General features: G+C 44.1%; 1 protein-coding gene across 1 annotated transcript; it reads left to right on the forward strand.

The window, feature by feature from the left end:
• Positions 1-551: 551 nt before the first annotated feature.
• On the forward strand, positions 552-11,682 carry lrrn1 (leucine rich repeat neuronal 1). The gene is made up of 2 exons (XM_062544558.1): positions 552-814; positions 8,461-11,682. The coding sequence occupies exon 2, from the start codon at positions 8,714-8,716 to the stop codon at positions 10,865-10,867; it is 2,154 nt and encodes a 717-aa protein (XP_062400542.1). The 5' UTR covers positions 552-814; positions 8,461-8,713; the 3' UTR covers positions 10,868-11,682.
• Positions 11,683-12,096: the final 414 nt, after the last annotated feature.

Consider the following 12,096-nt stretch of genomic DNA (forward strand, 5'->3'; position numbering starts at 1 on the left):
TGAGCATCTGGAGGAGTCCCGCTAAAGGTCAGAACTGAAGACAACAGAGCCTTTTCTCACTTACTTACCATGTGAATTCTTTGATATTCTAAGTAAGGGAAAGGGCCAAATTAAAGCAAACTTGTTTTGCATGATGTTACGAATGGAACAAAGGGACACATTGTGAAGCATGGGCAAATAGAGCACCACGCCGTCTCCTCCATCACTACGTCAAAAATGGTAGGAGGGGAGAAGGGACGCGCGGGGGTAAAAAGACGTTCTCACAGAAGAGTTCTAACCCCCCTCTCGCATTAGTTATACCCCCTCACGTTTCCTCCTCCACGCCCTGCGTTCTCCTACTGCGCTCCCACTGCGTCTGCCTTTGTTCGCATCCCAACAAACCCCGAACAGATGGTGCTCTGCTTGGGCAGGAGTGACAGGCACCAGCTCGCAGCCAATCGCCTGGGTAGGAATCAGCTGACTCGTCTGGACAGCGCCAGGTGCTGTCATCATATTTTCTAGGCTTGAGTAGTGAAGAGAGCGCACTGGTTACTAGTCAGCGGATTGCGGGTTGCACGGCGCGGAGAGGATATCTCTTCAGACATACATACAGACTCACCATGCCCTCCCTGAAGGGTACCGTCGAGGAGTGAATGGGAAGAGCAAGCATGTTCTTTTACAATCACATGGAGCTTGAGTAACATGTGAAATAACTGCAAATTGTTCGTTTGTTTATAAGTTATCGCCGTTTTAGTTCAGTGGGGCAAAGGTGCCCACGCGAAATACCCTGGGGAACATAAATGCTGTTGCGAGGTGGAGGCTGAAAGCCGACGAGGTAAGAGATACTGCGAAATATGTCGTTTGGTTGCTACCTGTTCTGAAAATAATGAATTCCTCACCGTTATCTTGTTTTTATTTGAACTGTAAATTGTTGCTTTGTCTTAAAAAAATAAGCTTCAAAAGGTGTTATCTGAAAAAAAAAAAAAAAAACACAGGATGATTCGATACATAAGTGGGCTCAGTAACTGATGCTCTGCATTAAGTGATTATTTCATTATTCGAGTGCACATCGTATAGAAATACATTTTGCGAGTCAGGTATGATGGTTATTATTTTGTTTCATATCATGAGATAAGAAACCTTTACGTAAGAATATTTTTTTTTCTTTGAGAAGGCTGATTTGATTTCTCTAGAGCACCTCACCATCACTCGGAGCTATTTACTGCATTTCACTGCAAAGAGGGACGCATGGCGTTGCTACTGCTGTCGCCTTGTTGATAATGGAAGGGCAGTTAACTACAGTATTTGTATGAGCATGTTTTCATAAATCGAAAACTGATGCGTAATGATGCTGCATATATTTAGCAGTGGTTAGTTTCGTCGTCACTGGAACGTTCGAAAAACAACTTAATTTTTGTTCAATAATTATGATTAAACATCATAGTTTGTCAACGAATGTCTGTAAATATTTTTATTTTATGTGTCTGAGGCTAGGGAATGGGATATGCCGAGTATAAATAGCTAGTTCCATCGTTCCTGAACACGCCATACCTACAGTGCCATACAGTATCGTACGTGTTGCTCCCTGGTACTTGCCATGTACATAAAGTCAATTGATCATATTGCTGTTAAACAAATGCCTGCTCATTGAAAACTTAGATCTACATTCGCAATTTGTTGTGAACCTCAAATGGCTGCCGTGGTCAGTTGGTCAGCACGGCAGAAATGTGATTCGCATGCGAACACGAACGCAGTCCTAGCAGGTGTCTCGATTTTCGATCTTGCGAACTGGAGACTTCGAAGACGCCCCCTCCTCGGAAGAACGTGTTGGGCAGTGAGGCAGCTGAATAGAGAGGAGAGATGTATGAGAGTTCACGGAATAAGGAGTGGGGGGTCGTGGGTGAGGGTATTGTATTGTCCTGAGGGACGCCACCCTTGTTGCAGCTGTTTCTACCTCAGAGTCGCCAGAAGTTGCTCCCTCTCTATTCTCAGTGCCCCACTTTGTCTCATAACTATACACAAAGGGTCTGTCTTCAAGGACTGCTCCTCTACCCAGGGTGTGTGTGTGTGTGTGTGTGTGTGTGTGTGTGTGTGTGTGTGTGTGTGTGTGTGTGTGTGTGTGTGCGTGCGTGCGTGCGTGTGCATGTTTGTGTGACAGGCAACTGTACATTTGTATTTTCCTCTCCTTCAAATAGTCCATAAAGAACTCCTCACTGCTAAACTGTTGAGCTGTGGGAACACTCCCTCAACAGAGACAGAAGAGGGGGTGGCCATCATGGACTGGAAGGAGACAGCTGAGGGACTGCACTGACTACTAACATAGACCTGGAGGAATAGGGCCTCTCAAGAAGTGTGTGTCGTGTGTGTGTGTGTGTGGGGGGGGGGGGGGGGGGGGATTTGGGCAAGAAGGGTATAGTGGAGGGGGGAGGGGGGGGGCAAGCCTGGCTTCTCTCATTGTTCTTGGGAAAAATGGGGGCAACACATGTCCTTTGTGTTGGTAATAGAGATAAGGTCTGGTGCAAGGCAAGCAGCTGTTTGACTCATTTAGGCCCAGTAATCTGTTTATGAAATTATTCATTTCTGTGTTTTGACAATAGGATGAGCACACAGAAAAGTGAGAGTTTCAAACAATGACTTATGATGTCATCTGTACACGATGTACAGTGATTAACAATTGTCAGATAATTGTTGCATGCAGGAAAGTTCTTTTTTGAAGATGGGGTTGCTGTTTGTGTGTAAATGGATCTAGAAATGCATTTTCTACTTTTGAAGCAGTCATGTATTTCCATAAAGAATATGATTCATATCAGTTTAAAGGTATCTTACAAAAAAGGTGTTCAACAGAGAGGGCATGTAAGGACAGCCAATCCTCTTTTTTTCAGTGCATACTAATTATCCTCAAAGGAAATTGTGCTGCATCCATCAAAGGCAAAGGCACTAGTGAACTTGTGGCTGAAGAGGAATGTCACCTTTAGGACGTAGAACTTGGCACTGGCCATAAATGTCACCTTCCTCTCCAAAACAAGCACCTCATCATGTTTTGAGGCTGTGGCATGTTTAGGTGTGTTTGGACTTTAAGGCTATTCGTTCGTTGACATACACATTCCACTTGATCACCCTTTCATCAGTCTCATGGAGATTTCTAATTAGTATGCAATTAATCAACCCCCCCTCCCCAATCCTCCCCAAGATCAAGGGATGGATAGCGGTGAGAGATCAGAATGTTAGATGTAGAGAGACACACACACACACACACACACACACACACACACACACACAGGCGCGCACGCACACACACACACACACATACACACACACACACACACAGGCGCGCACACACACACACACACACACCCTCACCCAGCGGGAGTTCTGATGATCTTGGAGAGAAATTCATTAACATTAATTGCTCACTCTTAGTCATTTGGTAAAAGTTCCCTGGTCCTATTTTTTGGAGCATTAGTATGGATGTGCTCAGGCCGGGGGGTTGTCCTGGGGCCAGTGGCCATGGAGATGTGGTCAAGCTTGTGGGGGGGTTATCAGAGCTGATTGGCGTGCCTCATGCTGACAGGCCTCCTTCCTTGCTAGTTTAGATGGAGTTATTGCATGTTCTGCTTGCTTCAAGGATCAGTGTTAGGTGTTCTTTTCACTCTGTGCTTTGTGTACAGGCTAAGTCAGTTGTCTCATGGCGTCTGTAGCTTGCTTTAATCTTTAACTTTCATAATCTTCATTCGAATAAAACTTAATGGTGGTTGTATAGTTGGCAGCGTTCTCATAACAGATCTGTGAATATGTTACACAAACACTTATGCCTTACAAGTGTAGCTTGCTTGGTAATCAAGAGAACATAACAGTGTACTTGTGCTTAATGACGTCAATCAGTCATCCAACAGCCACCGTAAGCCACCAGTATGAATCTCTGTATTGCAGCAGTGTTAGATATGCAATTATATAGTTTACATCAGGGCTGTACCTAAAGGTCAGAGGTTAAGTAGATAATCCACATGAAACTGGCTACTAAAAGGCATTTCATGGTATCATTACCCAGAATGCTCAGGGGCTCTTCCACTCAGCGACATTAGACGTGTGGGAAAGGATGTCCCTGACCAGAGCAGGCAGCAAAACGCTGCTGTTGTCATTATCATGCATCCTCCCTTGCAAGGGCATATGGGAAGGCCATTAGCGCCCACATGTCCCCATAATCTCTTTAGATTTCAGAATTAGGACATCGAAAATGAAAGCCTGCATGTCTGCTGTACATTTGCATATGCGTTCACGCTGTTTCACTGGTGGCCATCAGAGCTTCCTTGTGTATTTTCTCTCTTATCCGCAGGCCTGGTGCAGAAAACACAATTGACTCCTGAGAAGTACAAGAGCTCTGTTCTTGTTTCCTGGATACATCTCTTTGCATTTGAATTCACATATCAAAAATGCATCCAAGCTGCCATGTTAGAGTGGCAGGAGCACAATAAAGAGCCCTTCACATTTTATTGCTAGCAAGGCCTCTGTTCCCATCGGTAACAAAGTGTCATTCTATAGGGTAGCGGCGTTTGACAGGATGATGAAGTGAAGGTATTCCTTACTGAATGCTGAGAGCTGCCTTGATCTGAAATGCCAGGTGTTTTTTTTATGGCTCAGCATGAATTTCATGACAGTCACAGCGGTTGTTTGTGATTTAAGGCGAAGAGCACCCGAACGAAATCTGCACTTGAAAATGGTCTCTCCTGCCAACATCCGACGGGGTCATATAATCTGATGAAGTGCTGTGATTATGACACCCAGAAAAACTCTATAGACCATACATAGCCTATGTAGCCACACAGTAGTGTAGTTTACATGCAGTGTGATTTGTCATAGGAAATACTGTTTGTAGTATTGTATGGTTATGGTAGTGTATGTCTTGCTACATGTTTGTGTTTGTTAGAAGTCGTGCTCCTTCAAAGGGAAGAACTGATTAGGCTTGATCAGATCTGTGACCATAACTGTCCAGCTGATGAAAGACAGACCTAGTTATTCTATCATGTGGCAAGGCATATGCAGCACAAGCACAGTTTGGTTGTCTTATATGCCTGTCTCTTTTCATTCAGGCCAAACAGTTAAACACCCTCCAGTCAGTTTGCATGGTGAAATGTTTCCAGTTCTTAATGAAAATCAACCTATTTAATGTGGAACCAACTGCCATTTTTCCTCTGGAATATCTGAACCAATGAAGTCCTAAAGTATTAAAGATTATTGCGATGGCATGGGCATTAGACATAGTGTACAATCTGGTGTCATTTTCGGTGTTTAACTTTCCAGTACAGTAATAATGGATTTCACTTCTGCTTTAGGCTGGATAAAGAGGGGAGTCCATGGCTGTAGACCTAATCTATGTGAACAGATCCTCAATTGAGGCTTAACGGCTACATTTCACAATACATGGTCTTAGATTAAATTGTGATATGAAAATGTTATCCCCCTCGCGCTGAAGAGGTCTCTGGTCTTATTGTGGCTTATGGTGACATTAGCGCTGAATCTGTGATTAACCTCAATATAGTGAAATTAAACATCACACTTGTGAGGATATACTTCATCGGAAGCGAAAAATTGGTTTAACAATGGCCATTAGTGGTAACCTTGGCAGTGCACAAAAACAGTGAAACAATATACAAAAAAACGTAGCTGGGCATTGTCGAGCCCAACAAGGGGTAAATGTTAATCCAGATGCACTTGTTATCATATGAAGCGTCATTAGCTCAAGAGTACACCATGGTCCAGTCGTACCACATCACTGTGTTGTGACCTGCTTATTTCGTCGGGGTTTACAGCAAATGGATGCTGCAAAAGCTAATCTTCTCAGTGCTTCGCTCAGCCAATCTAGTGAGGTAAAGCCAAGGCAACCTGTCCCAAAAGATCTCTCAAAATTTGACGTAAAGTCACAGCTGTCACAGAGATAATTCATGACAACTCAGACACAAATCCATCAAAAAATGAGCACCTTATTTCACTTAGCTGTCAGGCAGCATGATGAAATGAAATGTATTAACCTGCAGTTTATTCTCCATGTTTTACAAGTCCCTGTGCAATTGCAGTTTTCCGACGTTAGCTCTCGTAATATCCTCTTGCAATAGATTTTCCTGCAAGCCATCTCCCATGCTTTTGATCTGGGCCAACTGCAAATATGATTTTTTCTTTTGTGTTTTGCATCACCCCTGACTTTCACAAGAGGCGTCTTTGTGCCCGTAGACAGGGTGCAGTCAGCACAGTGTCATATGAGCTGCATGAGGCTGCAGAGACGGATGATGCAGCAGTGGTGGTGATGGTGTGTGTGTGTGTGTGTGTGTGTGTGTGTGTGTGTTGGGAGGGAGGCTGTGTGTGTGATGCTGGTCCCTTGGATATTCATGATGCAGGGCCGCTGTCGTCTTCACATCACAGGGCCAGGCAACACTAGCGTGTTGTTTGTTAGCCCCTGTGTAGTAGCTCCAGAGACCAGTCGACTGTTCGAATCAACCCCTTCCCCCCTTGTCTCCCTCCCTCCCTTTCTCTCTCTCTCTCTCTCTCTCTCTCTCTCTCTCTCTCTCTCTCTCTCTCTCTCTCCCTCTCCCCCCCTCTCTCTCACTCTAAACCATGTTCCTCTATTTGCACAAGTGGCACCTCGGCCCATTATTGATTTCCACTTTGCTCGTTAAAAGACAACTTTACAGCAGCTGAAATTCAGTGGCTCTTCTCCAGTTAAATGCATGGTGTCACATTGCCAGTCATGCACCTCTTACAGCACCAGAACGTCTCTGTTTGGAGTTCTGTGGTAGCTCTATGTTCAGTGTATAACTGTGACTCTACGCTGAAAGATGAAAATGTGTTAACGCTTTAATACTTCTAATATTATATACTGTATATACATATTTGTTATAGTTTTTTGATAAAGCATCCACACTCTGGGCTTCAGTTATTTAATTGGATTTCTTGTCTCCCACATAAACTCCAGCCCTCATAGAGATGCATGTACAGTAATTGGCTTTGTCACAGAGCGGCTGTTTTTCCAGGCAAATGAACATGGGCCTGAGATCCTACCCCCGGGCTGTGTGCTCTCACACAGGGTCTGCTGTGACTGAGATGATGCCAGTGAGCTAGCGGAAAATAACAAACACCCAACGCCACCCACCTAAATGATGCCAACCTGTCCTCAATGAACAGGGCCTCTGAACACGTTTTCCCACCTCATGGTCAACGTAATGTGATGTTGGTGAAACGTTGCAATACGGATCTCTTAAAGCTCCAAACTTACTCTGAGAAGTGCATAAGGATAAAAAAGGGTTTTACTTTTTTTCCTTTTTGGCGTCAAGCTTATCCACATCCACACAATCCTTTACTTACTTGAAAGAAAAAAATATATTTAAAAGCTTTGAGAAACAAAGAGCGCTTTCTTCTGTCCTGCTGCTTTTTCTTGTTTGTCCTGGCTTGTTGAGCTTGTCAGAATTCGACTGCTCAAACAGAACCGGTACATCTGTGAAGTGCTCTGTTTTCAAACATCTCCCCGACGCCAAACTCACGCTCCGGCAGTCTCTATTTTTATTTCAAAGAGCGCCTGTGCCCCAGTACAAATACTGCTCACCTGTCTTCTCTGCAGCACTATTTACGCAGTCTTGCACTTAAAACAAATATATAAGTTAAGCTATTCTTTGATCTATGATGATAGATAAGTGAAATGCTCCATCAACATCGCTGTGCAATTAGTAGAGTGGAATTCTTTTGTACGTGTCGTACTACTGAGGAAGATATTATGAAAACAGTTGTGTAGAGCAAGACTGATAGATAAGGGTTTTGTAATGTTGTTATGATCAGTGCATAGTAACTGGAATTGATTACGGGTTCAATAGCAAAATAAAGGCAAATGAATTCACACAAAACCCTTGTCAGTCCTGTTTTTATGCATTCAGTTGCCACAAATTTCTCTGAGATTCTCTGAAAGCGATACAATTATTTTTCTGGTCTTTCTCTGTTGAGCAGTGAAGTTACAGACCACATTAAAAATGCAAAGGCTTGGTCCTACTGAGAATACGCCGGTATCTGAGGCTATTTAATGATGCTTGGAGAAGCTAATGATCATCTCTTCTGTGGATGGCCGGCTAGATGAAAGCGCTCGATCGAATTTGATCTCTGTCCAAGTACACAGACTTCAGAGCCATACTTCATATGACTTGCATTGCAATTAGCTGATTTTGCATTTTATTTGTCACAATTGATAATTCTGCACATCACTTCATTCCATTTTTACTTTATCTTAAATTAATGAGTTATTTCTTTTAAAATCTTCGTAATCACAAACTATTATAATTAGATATTGAATGTGAATTCAGTATTGATTTTAATTTGTGATGTCATTTTCTGATTTTGAATGTATTAAGACTATGTCCTTGACTGCATGTGTTTATTCATTTGTTGGGAAATGTGTTGATCACAGTCCACTCTCTAACATGTCTGTTTTGTTGTTGTTGTTTTCAGGTCCATCTTGATGTCTAAGGATCCAGCTGTGGACAGGAATATATCTGTTATGAGGACCTCTGAACTACACCTCTGCTAACACTGTGCTCTTTGCAAGGCCTGCAACACCGGACAACTTGTTCTGGAATATTACACCATTCCAACAACCATTGTGGATGAAATATTTGCCCCATAAATATTACAGCTCTGGCACAGCTTTTGATCTCACGTCAACCTCGCATTTGAGCTGATTAGAAATCAAAATCAAAGCAGAATGGCTAGAGGGACTTTCAACCTGTCTGGACTGGGCTGGGTTTGCTGTGTGTTGCTGCTGACGCCGTTTGGACTGTCCTCTGTCCAGGGTACAGAGTGTCCTCAACTGTGTGTGTGCGAAATCCGCCCTTGGTTCACCCCGCAGTCCACCTACCGAGAAGCCATCACCGTCGACTGCAATGACCTTCGGCTGACTCGGATCCCTGGCAACCTGTCCAGCGACACACAAGTGCTCCTGCTGCAGAGCAACTACATCTCCCGGACCAGTGAGGAGCTGGAGCAGCTCTACAACCTGACCGAGCTGGACCTCTCCCAGAACAACTTCAGCAACATCCGGGACGTGGGCCTCACCAACATGTCCCAGCTCACCACACTCCACCTGGAGGAGAACCAGATCGTGGAGATGCCCGATTTCTGCCTGCAGGACCTGACGAACCTGCAAGAGCTCTACATCAACCACAACCAGATCACCACCATCTCGCCAAGCGCTTTCTCAGGGCTGCACAACCTGCTTAGGCTCCATCTCAACTCCAATAAGCTCAAGGCCATCGACAATCGCTGGTTTGAGTCCACACCCAACCTGGAAATCCTGATGATTGGAGAGAATCCAGTCATTGGCATTCTGGATATGAACTTTAAGCCCCTTGTTAACTTGCGGAGCTTGGTGCTTGCGGGAATGGATTTGACGGATGTTCCAGGAAATGCCTTTGTTGGCCTGGGAAACTTGGAAAGTCTTTCATTTTATGACAATAAGCTTGTCAGGGTACCTCAAAATGCCCTTCAGAAACTCCCCAATTTGAAGTTTTTGGACTTAAATAAAAATCCTGTCCACAAAATCCAAGAGGGGGATTTCAAGAACATGCTGAGGCTGAAGGAGCTTGGTATAAACAACATGGCTGAGCTGGTGTCCATCGACCGCTATGCTTTGGATTATCTCCCAGAGCTGACCAAACTCGAGGCCACCAACAATCCAAAATTTTCTTATGTGAACCGCCAGGCTTTCCGTGATGTCCCTTCACTGGAGAGCCTCATGCTGAACAACAACGCCCTCAACTCCCTCTACCAGGCGACTGTGGAGTCCCTCCCCAACCTACGAGAGATCAGCATCCATAGCAACCCTCTGCGCTGTGACTGCGTCATTCAGTGGATGATCTCCAACAAGACGAGCATCCGCTTCATGGAGCCCCTGTCCATGTTCTGCGCCATGCCCCCGGAGTTCCGCGGTCAACATGTCAGAGAAGTGCTGCTGCACGACTCTCCTGAACAGTGCCTGCCCATGATGTCCCATGACACCTTCCCCAACCACCTCAACCTGGACATCGGCATGACCGTGGATCTGGACTGCCGTGCCATGGCCGAACCCGAACCGGAGATCTACTGGGTCACGCCACTGGGCAACAAGGTGATGATGGACACCGTGTCCGAGAAGTACCGCCTCAGCAATCAGGGGACCCTGCGCATCTCCAACATCCAGGTGGAGGACTCTGGCCATTACACTTGTGTAGCCCAGAACGTGGAAGGTAAGGACACGCGAGTGACTGCACTCCGTGTCAATGGCACTCTGATAGACAGCACACAGCTCATGAAGATCTACGTCAAACACACCGAGTCCCACTCCATCCTGGTGTCCTGGAAGGTCAACTCGAACGTCATGACGTCCAACCTTAAGTGGTCGTCGGCCACCATGAAAATCGACAACCCCCACATCACCTACACCGCCAAGGTTCCTGTGGATGTGCACGAGTACAACCTGACTCACCTGCAGCCCGCGACCGAGTACGAAGTCTGCCTGTCTGTCTCCAACATCCACCAGCAGACGCAGAAGTCCTGCGTCAACGTCACCACCAAGCACGCCACGTTCGCAGTGCAGATCTCTGACCAGGGCACCAACACTGCTCTGGCGGCCGTCATGGGCACCATGTTCGCCATCATCAGCCTGGCCTCCATCGCTGTATATATCGCCAAGAGGTGGAAGAGGAAGAACTACCACCACTCCCTGAAAAAATACATGCAGAAGACATCTTCGATCCCCCTGAATGAGTTGTACCCTCCCCTAATCAACTTGTGGGATGCCGACAATGACAAGGACAAGGATGGATCTTCAGAGAACAAGCCCACCCAGGTTGACACAACAAGAAGCTATTACATGTGGTGAAAGTTGAGCGGGAAAAGTTTTTGAGCACAAAGACACATTTTAAGCTATTTTGTGCGAAAAACAAAGGTGGATTTGCTTCTTATTGCTTTGCTTCTTGCGGGCAAAAAAGAGACTGAACCGTCAGACTTTTTCAGTACAGCGTATTGCCTTTTTTGTCGTTCTCTCATCCTTTTGACACAGCTTTGGCAGCTTTGGTTAGCTTCCATGTTAGTTGCTGTGCTCCTTCGTTTGTTCCACTCAGTTTTTTATAGCACAGCATAGTTAATGTAAAGAAATGACTTTGGATCGGCTAGTGCAGTAGCAGTGAATTTGATCCAAAAGGCATTTGTCTTTGGAGATATTGATAAAGAATGCAATGTTTCTTTCTTTCTCTCTTTTGTAAAACAGTTAAACTGTTGTGCACTGAACTATATAAACAATTTGTCTATGGACTCCAATGTAAGCTGACAAAGTGAATTTAGACTTGATACACCGTCTATTGAATAATGTTAGCGATTGTTCTGTAATGTTGTATCAACTATAATTTGAACTATTTTGGACTTAATCAAAACCAGTAATTTTTCTTTTTTGCTTTTCTTTAGGAGTTATATTTTAAGGTTAAATTACTGTAAACAAGCAATAGAATCATGAATGTTTAAAATTAGGGTTAAGTGCTGTAGATGACAATGCTTTTTTAATTACTCAGATAATTCTTTTTTTGCTAGAACTGTCAATTACCACTTAGTTTTGTTGTGATTTACACACGCAAAATATGTTGTATATTAAGGCGAAAACAGAAATAAAACAAGTTCGTTCTCATATTTTTTATACAACGACTTCCCAGTCACGAGTCTGTTTTGTTTTGCTTTATTTCTTCAGAATTAGTCTTCAAGTTACTTTATTTACACTTTCTGAATTCCTCTATGATTTTAAATAATGGCTATAGACTAGTATTATACTGCTCTGAGTTATTTAAAACAGAAGCTTCATATTCCTCGAAATTAGCTTAATCAGTTGACTCCAAATGATGTGGAAATATAATTCAGCAGGGAGGGAGGATATTTTGGATATGAAACATGCAGGCTGTAATGGTCCTCTGGGGTTGAATTGTTGCTCTGTATTGCTAGTAGATCAGTGCTGTTGGAAGAGGATCGCAATAACAGCATGCCAAAGAATATAAAATCCTGAGGGTCTACCCACAGACCCCACTATTGTAGATGACACTTTTAAAAAAAGAAACTGCCTGCTGT

Source organism: Sardina pilchardus, chromosome 9 (genome assembly GCF_963854185.1).
Source record: "Sardina pilchardus chromosome 9, fSarPil1.1, whole genome shotgun sequence".
In the NCBI taxonomy this organism is placed as follows: Eukaryota; Metazoa; Chordata; class Actinopteri; order Clupeiformes; family Clupeidae; genus Sardina; species Sardina pilchardus.

Excerpts from the sequence above, each read along its gene's own strand:
- lrrn1 (XM_062544558.1), top strand. The coding sequence starts at position 8,714 with ATGGCTAGAGGGACTTTCAACCTGTCTGGACTGGGCTGGGTTTGCTGT.